At 42.1% G+C, this 17,730-nt stretch overlaps 1 protein-coding gene across 6 annotated transcripts in view; it reads right to left on the minus strand.

Annotated features, from left to right (window-relative positions):
- Nucleotides 1-443: 443 nt before the first annotated feature.
- Nucleotides 444-17,730, minus strand: part of SIN3A (SIN3 transcription regulator family member A) — an 89,453-nt gene continuing 72,166 nt past the window's right edge. For all 6 annotated transcript variants that reach the window (XM_012457645.2, XM_012457644.2, XM_064382675.1 and 3 more), the window contains 5 exons: nucleotides 15,913-16,086; nucleotides 11,492-11,584; nucleotides 10,443-10,537; nucleotides 5,865-6,072; nucleotides 444-3,135 (listed from right to left, as the gene is read on the minus strand). In XM_012457645.2, coding sequence (XP_012313068.1) covers nucleotides 2,905-3,135; nucleotides 5,865-6,072; nucleotides 10,443-10,537; nucleotides 11,492-11,584; nucleotides 15,913-16,086 — 801 coding nt within the window. In that variant the 3' untranslated portion in view covers nucleotides 444-2,904. The remainder of the gene's footprint in view (nucleotides 3,136-5,864; nucleotides 6,073-10,442; nucleotides 10,538-11,491; nucleotides 11,585-15,912; nucleotides 16,087-17,730) is intronic.

The following is a 17,730-nucleotide window of genomic DNA, read 5'->3' on the forward strand; positions in this document are numbered from 1 at the left end:
GGAGCCTCAGCTGCTGCAGACCCAGCCTCAGAAGCAGCAACCGGGAGACCTCTGCCTCTAGCTGTCGGTTAACACGGAAACTGGTGTTTGTTTCACGTGGAGAACCAGACTGCCTAGAATGAGTGTTTTCCTACCGGATGGAGGTCAGGGTGTTAGCAGGAAGGTAGAGCTTTACGCCCAAGTGACCACGACTTCTAGGATTACATGCTTTACTGAATGTGTATCAGTATACATTGCACATCACCAGAAACTCGGAAATGAGTTTGAGATGTCAAAACAGTCATGGTATTGCTGATCACAACAGAAAAATGTATTTCACCATACAGGACTGTAGAGTCCAGGGAAGCCGTAATAGCAGAAACAGACCTCCAGTTTCATTCTCATCCCTAGTACTCTACTGCAGCTTTATTTTTTTTTTTTCTACCGGGGTTGCTAAGAGAGTCTTTGTCTATAAAATCATTAGGAAGAAAAAAAATACACAAGATTAGCCCTGATATTTTAATGGAAATACTGACCAAGTTTACAACATTTCAAATGCAAATCACACGGAAAGGTGACTTAAGTACAGAATATCAAACGTAATTTAAAATAAAGATAACCTTCTGCTGCATATAATACAGACTGGGTTTAGAGCTTGGAGCTCAGATGTCAAACAGCAGGAGGAATAAAAATGCTGCTTGTGAAAACTCAGGCTGTACTAAGTAAAACCTCCTCTTCTGTTGGCTGCACTGGTGGGTTGGGACTTTCTCTTGAACTGGCCTCGAATTCCTATCCTGACCTGCAGACAGGTGTCACTGCCCCAGCTTTGCCCTAAACTCTCCTCCCACAAAGCTCTTTTTGGCACCTTACACTTTGGCTCACAGTCTCCTCTCCTCAATACAAAACAAAAGCCTAAAATCAGGCTAGGTCTGGTGGTTCACACCTGTAATCCCAGCCCTTTGGGAGGCTGAGGTGGCAGGATGGCTTGAGGCCAGGAGTTTGAGACCAGCCTGGGCAGCATAGCAAGACCTTGTCTCTACAAAAAGTTAAAAAATTGGCCAGGCATGGTGGCATGCAGCTACTCAAGGGGCTGAGGTGGGAGGATTTGCTTGAGCCTGGGAGGTCAAGCCCGCAGTGAGCTATGATTGTGCCACTGCATTCCAGTATGAGTGATAAAGTAAAACTTTGTCTTTAAACAATAATAAAAGCCTAAAATCAGAGAGGTCTACCATGTGTTTTGAAAATCCAGGAGCCAAAAAATAATGTTTTTCTTTTTGGTGGCAGTGTTGGAGATTTTTAACTGAAAAGCAAACATAAAACACCCAAAACATTGCTGGTTACAACTAAGACTTGCATAATGGTTGCTGAAGAAAAATCGACCAGAGTACTGGGAGGGACTTAGTTGGTTTTTGTTCACAAAGTCCAGTTTAACCACATAGAAAAATCCTAATCATTCATGTTTAAATGTCTGCTAGTTTAAATTTATGTCATTAAAAAAATAGGTATCCCATTTCAAATTCTCTCCCTCCCAACCCCATTTTAAGGTATACCACATGCTTTATACACTTTTTCAAATACTGGTTTGGTATTTAAGTTGCTCACTCCCATCCATCACCAATGTAAGAAAAAATATATAGAAATACAAACTACACAGCTTGACAACTTACCCAAATATAAAATATTTTCAGATAGTTGAACAAGGGAAAAAAATACACTAAAAGACTGAAATATTCTAAGATTTTGGAATATTTTGATTTGGGACAAGTGCAAGTAACAAGCATTTAAAGCAAATCCTGTTTGTACCCTGGATAAGGAACTGAAGTCAAAATCCCTGCTTCACAATATTCTCTGGTGAGGACAAGGGACATGGGTTGAGAGTTTATTCCTTAAGTAAGAACCAAGCTTTATTTATTTACAAAAAAAAAAAAAAGTCGGGGACAAAGGGGAAGACAAGTTTTACACAAAAGTACTACAATGGTAACTCCCTTTGGTAAAAAGTGTAATAAATGTCTTGTACATCTGTTCATAGGTACTAAATCTGAAGCCACATAGTACTATGGTACACAAGAAGCTAGAGCAGTTATGCTAGCACATCAAAGCATATTTCTTTTAATAAAAAATTGACAGTATGTACATTATGTACAAAAAAAGTTAAAATTGTGTGTGTGCGTGTGTGTGTCAGAGAGTAAAGCTGGTGGATGGCACTAGGGCAGACTAGTAAAGAGGCAGATACAAAACAGTTCCACGGGAGCTAAAAAGGACGACTGATTTGAACTTGTTGAGGCTGAGAACCAGAGGAGAGAAAAGGGTAGGCAGCAAGGGATTCGTCAGGAATAAAATCCACAAGATGATCTATCCCAAAGCCAAACTGCAGGTCCCAGATAAAACCTAATGGGTGATCTTAGATGTGCTCAAGTGACCAGAAAAAAAAAAATCAAATCCAGTTTTTTTTCCTTTTGTGGGGAGGGGAGAGGAGCAGTGACCATCATAGTTCCAATCCATCTGAGTATTAAATCGTTTCCCAGTCTGTTTTGTAAATGCATCTCCAAGCAGTCAAAGTGTGAATAGCATCCGATTCCCTCAGTGAAAGTTAGGCCACAGGAGACTCCAGTCTTAGCTCTGCTGGTGTATGCAAAGCAAACGGCATGTTTTTGCTTGCATGGACTTCCTTCCCCTCCAAGGCAGGCTATACCAAAAACCCTTTGGGAAAAGTTCCAGCTTCAGCTTTGTAAGGTATTCATGTTCCTAAAGTAGCCCACTTGGCGCCAGGCTGCACCAGCCACACACAGGTCACGTGGCCATGTCCCAGAGAGGCCCAGTGAGGCTTGAAAGGCATCTTCCTTGTTTCTTCAGTGTGTGAGTGCATAGGCAGACCTACACACACACACCCACACACATCCCAAGTTATCTGCTCTGGCTTTGCAGTTAAGGGGCTTTGAATACTGTGCCGTATTTGACACGATACTTGTTAATGCTCACAAAATGCAGGGTCTCTGTATCACAGGTGGTGGTACAGGGCACCAGGCCCTCCAGCCCCTCACCCATGAGCCACTTGCTGGTCTCCGCTGCCATTTCACGGGGCACATGCTCCTTGGTCCATTTATCTACCCAGGCCTGGAATCTCTGATGTAGACGCTTGCTTACACGCTCGTGGGACTGCAAAACCGAAAAAAATAATTTTCTTTATTAAATGAAGCAGAACCAAAAAAGAACCCTTCAAATACAAAGCCCAATTTTCTTCTAAAGGAGCAGAGGAAAGGTGTGGGCTTCAGTCTTAGATACTGTTTTTTTCTTTTAAAAAAAAAAAAAGATTCTCAGCCAGGCATGGTGGCTCACGCCTGTAATCCCAGCACTTTGGGAGGCAGAGGTGGGCAGATCACCTGAGGTCAGGAGTTTGAGACCAGCCTGGCCAACATGGTGAAACCTTGTCTCTACCAAAAGCAGAAAATTTAGCTGGGTGTGGTGGCGGGCACCTGTAATCCCAGTTACTCGAGAGCCTGAGGCAGGAGAATTGCTTGAACCCAGGAGGGCGGAGGTAGCAGTAAGTCAAGATCGCACAACTACACTCCAGCCTGGGTGACAAAAGTAAAACTCTGTCTCCAAGGAAAAAAACAATTCTCTGTTTAAAGAAAAGTTAAAGAGGTAAGAACATAAAACATGTAAGGACATGAAAATCCATAAAGACTCCAAAGAAATGCGAACACGGTTTTTGGGCTGAAAAAGCTCACTGTTCTCAATGTTAGCATGCATTAGTATAACCTAGGGAATGCGTTAAAAATACACATTTCTGACCAGGCAAAATTATTCACGCCTGTAATCCTAGTACTTTGGGAGGCCAAGGCAGGCAGTTCACTTGAGTTCGAGACCAGCCTGAGCAATATGGCAAAACCCCATCTCCATAAAAATACAAAATTTAACTGGGCATGGTGGCACACACCTGTATTCCCAGCTACCAGGGAGGATGAAGTAGGAGGATCACTTGAGCCGGGAAGTGGAGGGTGCAGTCAGCCAAGATCGCACCACTGCACTCCAGCCTGGATGACAGAGCCAAACCCTGTCTCAAAAAAGACAAGAAACAAAAAAACCCCACATTTCCTTGGTTTTACCAATCTGCATTTTAAACCAGCAACCAGCTGATTCTAATGTATCCTGAGTGGGACCCAATGAGCCGTTGATCACTTCTATCAACATGGAGATCCACTTCTAAGCCAGATAGTGCAAAGCAAAGGGTTAAAACCCACTCTCCCTCCACTGTTACCCTGCCTTGGCAAGCAGAGTCCATGGCAAATCTTCCATTGGGGGGGGTTCTGTTCCCACCAATGCACCCAGTAAAAATTTATTGGTGCCCACATGCAAGGATATTAGAAGAGATACAAAGACAAAACTGGTGTTGACCAGTGTGCCAAATCATTTCAATCAGAGATAGGTAGACACACAACACACAGTAAAGAAAATTAGCCAGGTGTGGTGGCGCATGTGTGCCAGGTACTTGGGAGGCTGAGGCAGGAGAATCACTTGAACTAGGGAGGCAGAGGATGCAGTGAGCTGAGATCACATCACTACACTCTAGCCTGGGTGACAAGAGTGAAACTCTGTCTCAAAAATAAGTAAATGAAATCTACAATGTAATTCTTGCAATTCCACTGTCACCCTAGTAGTCTGGGTGGTCCCCACATCTCGTCTGGACCAGGGCATCCTTTTGAGTGGTCTCTGCTCTTCCAACTTGATGCATATCCACCTCCACTCTCCTCACAGCAGTCCAAGCTATCTTTGTCAAATGTCCCAATGCACCTCAATCAAAATCCAAACCATGGCCTATTAGACAAAGCAATGTGGCCTCTGCCTACCCTTCTAACTTCATGCAACCTTGAGCCACAATGGTGTTTGTAATTTCTTGGACATCCTAAGTCCTTTCCTCCCTCTCAGTCTTGTACTCGCTGTTTTCTTTGTTTAGAAAACTGTCCTCAACTCTTCACCAGGCTAATTCCTTGTCATTTATTCAGGCCTCAAGCATCACCTCCTTTGAGAAGATTCCTCCAGTGAAAGCAAGGCCTGTATGCCAGTTACCCTTGATTACTTCACCTGATTTGTTTCTCTGGTAGTGCATATCATCACATTAACTTATCTGCTCTACTTCATGGCTGTAGTCCCAGGGCCTGGCCTAACACCCTGTACATAGCTGTACCAGGAAGGTTTCACAATTGAGACAGAATGTAAAAACAGGTAGGACTCATACAATCAAAAGATAAGATACTACTTGAGATGTAAATACCAGGAGTAACTTGACTAAAAAGGTGCCACCAGGTATTTACCTGCTCTTATGGGCTCAACTGTGTTCTCCCTAAAATATCTATGTTGGCTGGGGGCAGTGACTCATGCCTGTAATCCTAGCACTTTGGGAGGCTGAGTCAGGTGAGATTGTCTCAAAATAATAACAACGATCATATATTCAAGTCCTAGCCCCCAGTATTTCTGAATGTGACCTTATCTGGAGGCAGACACACACACACACACACAGGTAGAAATACCATATGAAGATGAAGGCAGGGATCTACAAGTCCAGAAATGCCAAAGATTGCCAGCAAAGAACCAGAAGCTAAGAGAGGGCTGGAACAGATTCTCCCTCACAGTCCTCAAAAGGAACCAACACTGCTGGCACCTGACTTTGGACTTCTGGTTTCCAGAACTTTTGTCATTTAAGCCACACAGTCTGTGGTACTTTGTCACAGCATCCTTAGAAAACCAATATACATACTTCCTCAGTAAGTCTCAGCTTTAAGAACAGGTTTCCATAAACAAAGAGAAACAATCAGAAGACTCTGGGCCTCCCCTGGTCCTGGCTCGGGTGGGAGATGTGCACAGCAATTCCAGTTACTGGTTCTCACCTGATGAGCCCGGAGCAGGGCGGTCCTCCGATACATATAGTCCTCTGACTTGATCACATACACCATCTTGTAGGAATTCAGCTTGAATCTACACTCCAGCTTATCCAGACTATCCACATTCTCCATGGTCTTCTTACTGTTTCCTTCCTTCCCTTCCTTTTCCTGCTGCTCTCGACCACGCTGACACTTCCGGATCCGCCGCAGATTCCTATGGCAGAAAAGCCCTGCAGGATGAGCTCATCCAGAAGCAGAGTCCCATGACTTCCCCAAAGTGAGTTTTATTATATGTTCGCACAGTACTCATCCCAATTTGTTAAAAACATAAAAAAAAGTTCAATTGTTTCACTGAAAAAAAAATTCAACTGCAAAGGTACACAGAATAAAAAGTAGAAATCTTTGCTCATCCTCTACTTTAGCAGAGGCAGCCAATTAAGAGTTTTAATTAGAAACTTCTAGGCCTCTGTCTGTAAATTCAAACATGTAATTACCAGCTATAATTCTGCTTTGGGATTTGTTTTTAAGACAAAATGGGATCATACTATGTATTTTGTCCTCAACTTTTCACTTACTGTCAAGAATAGCTTTTCATTTTATGACATAGATTAGTCTCATCCTCTTTAACTGCTGCAGAACAATGTACCTGAATTTACCATTCCTTAACAGCGTCTTTCAATTGAGGTTCCTCATCTGAACCACATAATAAAAAATTATTTGAATGCCTATTTTTAAAAATTTCCCCAGATGATATAAACTAGTGCCACACTACCTACCCAACAAATAAGACGATTCACATGATTAGATGCCCTGGCGGGTGAGAGGCTTGCTAAATCTCTTCAACATACAGTGAAGAAAGGTTATCAGCTTGACAATTATATAATTTCTCATAACTTGCTATTAAAAACACTGCTTCAGGTTGGCCACTGTGGCTCATGCCTATAATCCCAGCACTTTGGGAGGCTGGCAGATTGCTTGTGCTCAGGAGTTTGAGACTAGCTTGGGCAACGTGGCAAAACCCCTTCTCTATAAAAAAATTAAAAAAATTAGGCAGGTATGGTGATGCATGCCTATAGTCTCAGCTACTTGAGAGGCTGAGGTAGGAGGATCACTTGAGCCCTGAAGGCAGAATTTGCAATAAGCCAGGATCCCGTCCTGTACTCCAGCCTGGGAGACAGAGCCAGACTCTGTCTGAAAAAAAATCCCAAAATATTGCTTCAGTGAGTATCTTCGTATATATGTATTTCTGTAGATAGTAATTCTTTATCCAAGGACCCCAGGGACCAAAAGGGTCCCAAGACCCTTTCAGGAGATCTGTGAGATTAAAACTATTTTCACAATAATACTAAAACATTATTTCCCTTTCTTGCTGGGTTGACATCTGCACTGGCAGCATAAAAGTAATGGTGAATAAAAATGCTGGTGGTGCCTGTATTGTTTGGGAACAAATTGTTACCAAATTCCAGTATCAATTTATACATCATTGAGCTTTTCATACAATTGTCAAACTCCATTTGTTTACCTTGTACCATGAATGAATCCTTTTTCCTCCATGATTTTGTAACTTAATGCAATTACGATTCAAATCTTTGCATTTTACACTCATCACAGAATGACGTTAAGTGAAAAAAGCCAGTTTCACTTAAGAATGTTTCCGATGGGCTGACCATGGTGGCTCACCCCTGTAATCCTAGCACTTTGGGAGGCCAAAGAGGGCAGATCACTTGAGGTCAGGAGTTAGAGACCAGCCTGGCCAACATGGGGAGACCCCGTCTGTACTAAAAATACAAAAATTAGCCGGGTGTGGTGGCATGCACCTGTAATCCCAGCTACTTGGAAGGCTGAGGCAGGAGAATGACTTGAACCCAGGAGGTGGAAGTTGCAGTGAGCTGAGATGTGCCACTGCACTCCAGCCTGGGTGATACAGTGAGACTCTGCCTCAAAAAAAAAAAAAAAAAGGAATGCTTCTAATGAAGCAGTAACATTTGTTATTAAATCCCACCCCTCGGTTTACATCTTTTTAACATGCCAGTGTGATAAAATGGGAACTATACATAAAGCACCTTTGTGTGCCAAAGTACAATGGTATTCTTAGAGAAAAGCACTTGAGCAACTGCTTGAGTTAAAGTGGATCACCATTTTTACCTGAAAGAACAACTGATTAAATGCAGGCAACCTCAGCCAAGTATTTGGCGGGTGTGTTTTCAAATATGAACAAAGGAGCCAATAACTTCAAGGAAAATAATGTTTTCAATGATAAGACTGGAATTTTCAAGCAACACTATGAATTCTGGTGAACCGGTATCAGCCACCACCCTGCGCTTGACATCTTGCCAGTACTTAAAAAGATGTCTGATGACTTGGAGATAGCGATATTAATCAATGTGATTTTTTTTGGAGACACTGTAAAATATATCAACATTTAGTAGGTCTGTACAACTTAGTGAGCTAATATTTTCCAAATAGCCAACTGCATAAAGTTACAAAATCATAGAGGAAAAAAGGATTCTTTCATGGTACAAAATCAATCAATGGATTTTGACAACTGTATGAAAAGCCCACTTATGTATAAATTGATATTGCAACTAACTGTTAAGAAACTATCACTGGTAGTTTTGTTGTCATATGAAAGAATATCCAGTTATCCGAAAGGATCTGAAAATACTTCTCCTTTTTCCAGCTACACATTTGTGTGAGGCCAGATTTTCTTCACATATTTCAACCAAACAACATAATGTAACAGATTGAATGTAGAAGCAGACACGAGAATCCAGCTGTTCTAGTAAGCCAGACATTAAACAAGTTTATAAAAAAAAAACAATGCCAGTCTATTCTTAAAAAATATTATTTAAGAAAATACAATGGGCTTAATATTGTTATTTCATTTATTTATTTTGTTTTTCAGACAGTTTCCCTCTGTCACCCAGGCTGGAGTGCTGTGGCGCAATCTCGGCTCACTGCAACCACCGCCTCCCAGTTCAAGCGATTCTCCTGCCTCATTCTCCCGAGTAGCTGGGACTATAGGCGTGCACCACCAGGCCTGGCTAATTTTTTGTGTTTTTAGTAGAGATGGCGTTTCACAGCGTTAGCCAGGATGGTCTCGATCTCCTGACCTCGTGATCCACTGCTTTGGCCACCCAAAGTGCTGGGACTACAGGCATGAGCTGCCGCTCACGGCCAAATATTATTATTTTTAAAGAGAATTACAGATTTAAAACATTTCATTAGGCCGGGCGCGGTGCCTCACGCCTGTAATCCCAGCACTTTGGGAGGCTGAGGCGGATGGATCACAAGGTCAAGAGATGGAGACCATCCTGGCCAACATGGTGAAACCCTGTCTCTACTAAAAATACAAAAAAAAAATTAGGGCCGAGGTGGCGTGTGCCTGTAGTCCCATCTACTTGGGAGGCTGAGGCAGGAGAATTGCTTGAACCTGGGAGGCAGAGGTTGCAGTGAGCAGAGGTCGAACCACTGCACTCCAGTCTGGCGCCTGGTGACGGAGTGAGACTCTGTCTCAAAAAAAAAAAAACAACATTTCGTTGTTTCAGTTTTTGTTTCTATCTTGGTAAATATTACCAGTATGATCCATATAAACTAAAGCTCTTTGGAGTACTCATGCTCTAAGAGTGTAAGGGGTCTCAAGGCCAATAAAATGTGCCCCTTAGCTGTCAGACAAAACATGAGAAACTGAAATTCTAGAGGGAAGGTTTCATACATTTCCACTACCCTGCCAACAGAACGATTTTATCAATTTCTTTTTTCTCACATGACATAAATGTGCCTCCTTCCTCGTATCCTAGTGAGAGATATAGGATGACAGGTTAATTGTAGTATGTCATTAGCATGGAGCCTGTTTAGTTGAGAGGAACCTGACAGAGCAACTGCTCAAATGATCAATGAATGGAGAACCTGGCAGGGCCCTTTTTGCTGGTACCCTTTTCCCATGTTCTCTTTAGGACTCAAGTCTAATAACACTGGTATGATACTTTCTTGAAAACCTAAGACATAAGATTTCAATTCAAAACTTTTAAGAAGAATAAAAGCCATTCTACCTATTTTATACTTCTTAAACTCTGTTTTCATATACTTGGAGGATCAGTATCATAATGTGCCTATATAGAGAGGGGACATTTTAAAACTTCTGTGCAGAAAAGAGTTAATATAGCAGGCCTAAGACTGCTACTCTTTGAAAAGCCTGTATATAAATGTTGGCCCTTGGCTAGGGGCTAGGATCTTGGATTTTGGGCAATGTTCTACCATTTCCTAACTCATGTAAGCTTCTCAATGTACCTAAACTATGTGTACAAACTATATAGCTTATGCTGACAACCTGCTTTCTTTCTGAGAGTGAGACTTTGGTAAGAAGGTTATTGTTGATTCCCTACAACTCTCACCTCCCAGATATTCTGACACACGCTCCAGGTAAGCCTATGTTGTGACAGTCACATAAACCTTGACTTAGCATCCTCGGCAGATAAAACAAATGAATGAAACACGAAAAACAATAATGTGAAAGTCATTTAACTCTCCATTTCTCAACCATACATAAGTACAGACTGCTGACAGGTGACAAGGCTCACTCACCTCGGAAGAAATACTGGTTTCTGTGCTAGATGTTCACGAAGCTCAGGCGAGGTAGTATCAGAATTCATATATCGCTCCACATAGTCTGACCAGCGCTAAGATGGCAAACACAAAATAAGAGATGGAAGGAAATCACAAAAACAGCTCCTAACACATTAGGTATTCTAGTAAATTCTATGACTACAGTACAAATTTATAAATTTCAAGATTAAAAAAAGTCCCTTTCTATAAGGACATGATTATTACAAAGTATTGAAACACAGATTAAAAATTCTGTTAGCCAGCAATACCGCTAAGTTTCTCTGAGATGCTAAGGTTATCAGAAGTCGTAAACAGGTAGAAGCTGGCTCACTGACAAGTTTCGTTTCCCCACAGAGGATTTTGTTAAACAATAAAATTTATATTATAGTGGCAAATGTCTGAAAGTATCCCTTACATTACAATCTAGATTTCTGACATCTCATTAAAAAAAAAAAAAAGATCTGGCGATAAGCCAAGGTTCCCACCAAACAAGTCATCCCACATGTCCCCCCCATCATCATACATATGGCCTGGCTCTCCCATTTACATTATCTGCCAGAACCAACTATGATAATCACATCTGTGTTCTCAGGGGTTGAGAACTCTGGGCTTTATTGGTCCAATAAAAAGTAAACATGACCCAAAGAATCAAGATGACATGAAAAAGATGGTACCTCATTTGTTGGTTTTTATACTTTAGGGAAAAAACAGGAAAGCTGCCAACCATAAGACTTCCTTAGAGGAGATAGCTTTAGTAAGTGCAAGATGAGGTTAACATCTATAACCAGGCAGCCCTTCTCTTCAGCTGAAGACATGGCTGGATTGACTCGTACTTTAAGCATCCAGGTCATCCATGCATCACTTGGTGCAGTGAAGCACTGACTTGTACTTTAAACATCCACGCATCCAAGGCACCCTTCAACAGGCCTAAGGTGCCTTGGTCTTTTGGCAGACAGGGTCACTGGACAGAATCTCAGGACACACCAGCTCTGCTTGGCAACTGGGCTCTGTGATGTACTTGCTCATACCTCTGCTTCCACAGGGTCATCCGAATTCTCCTCTTCTGTGTCCAGAAGCTCAATAGTCAGCTGGACCTGCCCTTGGCTTTGAATAAACATAAGCTGCAAATAAGAAACCTAAGCGTAAACAAAAGAGCGTCTCTACAGCAACAATACATCTTCTCAAGGAACAGGAGGTGCAGAGGCAATAAACTTAGTAAACTTTGCTCCAACTGAAGAAATTAGGAAGATACTTAATCTTGGGAGGCCAGTGATAAAGGTAAGTCTGCACTTACTACAAGTAAAATGAAATATGTTAAAGCAAAAAGTACCATTTTGAGTTTCAAACTTCTAGAATTCGCTAAAATAGTAATCAATGCCAATAAGAACGTTTTACAAAACAAATATTTTGCTTGTCAGAAAGAGATATGGCACATGTAGCCAGAACCACAAAATGTCAATGCTCTGTCCACTGATAATCCCACTTCTAGGATGTAATACAAAGATGGAAACGAGTTTACAGTGTTTAAAAAATAAAGGGGCTGGGCACAGTGGCTCACACCTGTAATCCCAGCACTTTGGGAGGCCAAGGTGGGTGGATCACCTGAGGTCAAGAGTTGGAGACCACCCCGGCTACCACGGTGAAACTCTATCTCTACTAAAAAATACAAAAATTAGCTAGGCATGGTGGTGTATGCCTATAGTCCCAGCTACTCAGGAGGCTGAAGCAGGAGAATCCTTTGAACATAGGAGGCAGAGGTTGGAGTGAGCTGAGCTCGAGCCATTAGACTCCAGTCTGGGCAACAAGAGCAAAACTCCATCTTAAAAAAAAAGGTCAACACTGAGGGTCGGGTACCGTGGGCTCATGCCTGTAATCTCAGCACTTTGGGAGGCCAAGGCGGGCAGAGATCATGAGGTCAAGAGTTCAAGACCAGCCTGGCCAACATGATGAAACCCCATTTCTACTAAGAACACAAAAATTAGCTGGGTGTGGCGGTGCGTGCCTGTAGTCCCAACTACTCAGGAGGTTGAGGCAGAATTGCTTGAACCCAGGAGGCGGAGGGTGCAGTGAGCTGAGATTGCGCCACTGTACTCCACCCTGGCAACACAGCGTGACTCCATCTCAAAAAAAAAAAAAAACAACCAAACACAACAAAAACCAATAACTGCATTAATACTACAATAAATGGCTGGGCTTGGTGGCTCATGCCTGTAATCCTAGTACTTTGGGAGGTCGAGACGGGTGGATTGCCTGAGCTCAGGAATTCGAGACCAGCCTAAACAACGTGACAAAACCTCTTCTCTATTAAAAATACAGAAAATTAGCTGGGCATGGTGGTGTGCGCCTGTAATCCCAGCTACCCGGGACACTGAGGCACAAGAATTGCATGAAACTGGAAGGCAGAAGTTGCAATGACCTGAGATCTGCCACTGCAGTCCAATCTGGGCAATAAAGTGCAACAACGTTTCAAAAAAAAAAAAAAAAAAAAAAAAAAAAAGGCTTCATATGCCTTAGAATAAGGAACAACAACAACAAAAAGTATTAAGAAGTGTTGGACCAGGTGTGATGGCTCATGACTGAAACCCCAGCACTTTGAGGAGGCTAAACAGGTAGATCACTTCATTCCAGGAGTTTGAGACCAGCCTGGGGGCAACATGGCAAAACCCCATCTCTACTAAAAATACACAAATTAGCCAGGTGTGGTGGCTCACAACTGTGGTCCTAGCTACTTGGGAGGCTGAAGGGGGAGAAATGCTAGAGCCCGGGAGGCAGAGGGTGCAGTGAGCCATTTTGTCACCACTGCACTCCAGCCTGGGCAACAGAGTGAGACCCTGTCTCAAAAAAAGAACAAAACAAAAAAAGTGTTGTTATAAATGGCACCAATTTATATGAAGTTTTTGAAATTCTGAGTTCTACTAATATTATTTGTGTGATTAAAAAAAATCCATACATAAAAGCAATACACCAGTAGTGGCAAGCAAACCATGTTTTGCACAAAACAACGCTCAATGGTGATGACACATAGATCTCTCCTTTCAGAACCCTGATATTCTCAGTGACCTTATCCTAAGGGCTTTCTGCAGACAAGGTAGCTATCAGAATCACATGGAGAAGATCAGAGCCTGAAACTTGAGAACTTTTTATTTCAACCTCCTTCATTTGATACAGGAGAAAACTGAAATTCAGAGTTCTGGTTTCTCAAGGCATACCACCAGTCAATAAATACACAGAGCCAGAAGCTAAATCTACCTCAGTATTCTGTTAAAGTTTTAAAAATTCCAACTGGGTGCGGCGGCTCACACCTGTAATCCCAGCACTTTGGGAGGCTAAGACGGGCAGATCACCTGAGTTCAAGAGTTCGAGACCAACCTAACCAACATGGAGAAACCCCATCTTTACTAGAAATACAGTAATAGCTGGGCATGGTAGCACACGCCTGTAATCCCAGCTACTCAGGAGGCTGAGGCAGGAGAATTGCTTGAACCTGGGAGGCAGAGGTTGCGGTGAGCTGAGATCGTGCCATCATATGCCAGCCTGGGCAACAAGAGTGAAACTCCATCTCAAAAAAAAAAAAAAAAATTCCTCTTTGCTAGTAAAGCTTATAATCTGACAACATAATATATACACAAATGCACAGTTATTTCCAAAATAGATTTTGGGGAGGAGGGGGCAGACTCTGAATTTTTACAATTTATTTTTAAGAATTGCAAAATATTTCTCCAGTATTCATAACAGCATGTCATTAACCAATCCCCATAGTGAGTTGGACATCTAGGTTGTTTCCAACTATTTGCTTTTATAATTATCCAGCATAATGGTGAAAAACTGGAAACAACCTAAATGTCCAACAATACAGGCATTAATTCTCTATAAAGTGAGTATCAAATAGCCATAAAAAAGACATTAAAGATCCAGAAGTGTTGCTAATTGAGCAAAAATATGTTAAAGACCATTTCAGGTCAAATGCAGTGGCTCACACATGTAATCCCAGCACTTTGGGAGGCTGAGGCAGGCAGATCACTTGAGGCCAAGAGTTTGAGACCAGTCTGGCCAACATGGTGAAACCACATCTCTACTAAAAATACAAAACTTAGCTGGGCATGGTGGTACATGACTGTAATCCCAGCTACTAGGGTGGCTGGATGGATGAGAATCACTTGAACCCTGGAGGCAGAGGTTGCAATGAGTCAAGATTACACCACTGCACTCCAGCCTGGGCAACAGAGTGTAACCCTGTCTTAAAAAAACAAAAAACAAAAAAACAAAGTTAAAGACCATTTATATACTAAAGCATAGAGAAGTTTAGAAATCTCATCAATGATAATTTCAGGAAAGAATTCTGAGGTGACTTTTTTTTTCCGTTTCATTTTTTTGGGACAGAGCAGGCTGGGGTGCAGTGATGCGATCAGAGCTCACTACAGCCTCAACCTCTCAGGCTCAAATGATCCTTCTACCTTATTTTCCTGAGTACCTGAGACTACAGGTGCACACTACCATGCCTGGCTAATCTTTGTATTCTTGTATTTTTTTCAGAGGTAAGAGTTTTGCCATGTTGCCCAAGCTGGTCTCAAGTGATCTGCCCACCTTGGCCTCCCAGAATGCTGGGATTACAAGTGTCAGCCATGTGTGCTGGGTCCATGTTTTCTTTTCTGTAATGACCATAACCATGGATTTCATGTACCAACATTTTTCTAACAATACTTACAAAGCATACTCTGAAAAATGTCCAGAGAAAAAGAATACAAAATCGTAAAAATCATGTATAACTTTTCTTTTTTAAGGCAGGAAGAAACAAAGTAGATTGTCCAGGAAGATAGTTATTTCCACTTTGTATTTCTCTGATGAATTCATTAGGAACTCTAAAAAGTCCCAAGAGTAGAATCACGGGTCAAAGTACCCTGGCTTTAACTTCTGGTTCAGAAAATCCTAACAACTTACTGTAAGGCCGGTCGCTGGGAGCTTGGGCACACCCCCTCCCTCTGCGGGCACTTGGACACACCCACACCCCCTCCCTCTCCAGGAGCTCAGACACGCCCACCCCCCTCACAAGGCCTAGCCCTCCCTTAAAGAACCCCGCCAAAATGCAAAAGAAGTGTTGTAAATCTACCCAATAGCATTTGAGTCTTAGCTACCCAATAGCAGTTGAGTCTTGTAAATCTACCCCATAGCAGTCAAGTCTTGTAAATCTACCCAATAGCATTCAAACCCTGCCTACCTGCCAATAGCAAGCTTGCCTGCTCCCTATAAAACCCCACGTCTGAGAGGAGTCCATGCGACTTCTCCAGCCCCTCCTGTTGGACCGCAGAACCTCGCCCAGGAACTGAATAAATTCGCATTGGATCTTCTTGTGCCGGCCTCAGTTTCTTCATTTTAAACTCAGCAAGAACCCAAGGACCCTTACACTTACATTGTCACAAGCAAGGTCTTTGACTACATGAGCAACTCTCACCTTAAAGCAATTCTCATCTGACATTAGCTGCTCGGCTTTCCGCTGATAGGTTGACTCCAGGAGGCTCCTTGAGTTCTGTGTGTTCAGCTGGCCTCCGGTGGCCCCGTTATTATTTTCTGCCAGGTAAAGGTCAGTCACCTGCACACAGATCTCATCACTCACAATATGTTGCAGCTGGAATCAAACAAAGGCAAGCTGTTAGTGAACACAGAAAACATTTCTCCATTATATAGTCAACATTCCTTTAACTGATCCAGTCACTCAACTCAAAAAAAGGTTTTTTTGGCTGGGCACAGTGGCTCACGTCCGTAATCCCAGCTTTTCGGGATGCCAAGGCGGGCGGATGACAAGGTCAAGAGATGGAAACCATCCTGGCCAACATGGTGAAACCTCGTCTCTTTAAAATACAAAAATTGGCTGGTTGTGGTGGCGTGTGCCTGTAGTCAGTCCCAGCTACTTGGGAGGCTGAGGCAAGAGAATCATTTGAACCCGTGAGGTAGAGGTTGCAGTGAGCCAAGATTGCACTACTGCACTCCAATCTGGCAAAACCAAGAGTCAGTCTAAACAAACAAACAAACAAACAAAAAATCCACTTTTTGTTTTTGGCTTGTAATTTTAGAAAATTAATCTCACAAAAAAAAAAAAGAAAGAAAATTAATCTCACAAACCACTCTATCATTTTCTTGGAGAATAATCAAGCCAAGATTTTCAACCATTATCAGTGGCTCATGGTAAAACTTTCGTATCTATTTAAAATAAAAACCAGAGAGCTCAGGTTAATCGTACTATTTATTTGAAATTCTAAGAATCTTTAAATAATTTTCTACAGGTCATGTTTTTGTTGCATTTTAAAATCATTTACAATTTGCTTTCATACATATTCTTTCTCATTTGATCCTCACAACTGCCCTGGGAAGCAGGCTGGAGAGAGAGTTGGGGCCTGTTAGGAGACAAATTTACACAACGCTTAAAGAAAGATGGCTGGGCACGGTGGCTCACACCTGTAATCCCAGCACTTTGGGAGGCCGAAGTGGGCGGATCACCTGAGGTCAGGAGTTTGAAACCAGCCTGGCCAACATGGCGAAACCCCATCTCTACTAAAAATACACAGATTAGCCAGGTATGGTGGCAGGTGCCTATAATCCCAGCTACTCCAGAGACTGGGGCAGGAGGTGGAGGTTGCAGTGTGCTGAGAGAGTGGCACTGCAAAGCTCACTGTGAGCTGGGGTGAGGAGGGGAGCCTTGGAGAATGATGAATATAATATCTATGTCTATATTCCCAGCTCAACTACAAAGCCTGAAACTCATTAGGTATTTGAGAAATAGCTGCTGAATTATTGCCTACGGGTGCTCAGCTGAAGAAGCAGGGTTGGGACTAACAGTCAGGCTTCCTGACTCCTAGCCCAGTACTTTTCCAAACACAGCACCTATTTTTCTCTGACAGAAAGTATAGCACATAAGTTGTACATCATGCTAACTCATGTCAATACAAGCCAATCATGATTGAGTATCAGTAGCTTTTGTGACAATCTTAGTAAGCTATCTAATGACTAGAAAGTTGAACCTCTCAGAGTTCCCATTATTATGTCATATGCTATTTCTATTTTGAAATAAATATCCTCCCAAATGAAACTATACCCATCAAAATGACAGAAATGAAAAATAGATACAAGAAAGCAAAACATTAATTTAGTATCTTTTTTACTTTAAAATGATCATAACCACCAAACCATTCTATTTTTAGAAAAATATTCTTTTTGAAGTGTTAGGAACCATGATAACTATTTATGCTTAACTTCAAGTCCTAAATGACCAGTA

Source organism: Aotus nancymaae, unplaced genomic scaffold, assembly GCF_030222135.1.
Source record: "Aotus nancymaae isolate 86718 unplaced genomic scaffold, 86718_ANA_hifiasm-v0.15.2.pri h1tg000003l, whole genome shotgun sequence".
In the NCBI taxonomy this organism is placed as follows: Eukaryota; Metazoa; Chordata; class Mammalia; order Primates; family Aotidae; genus Aotus; species Aotus nancymaae.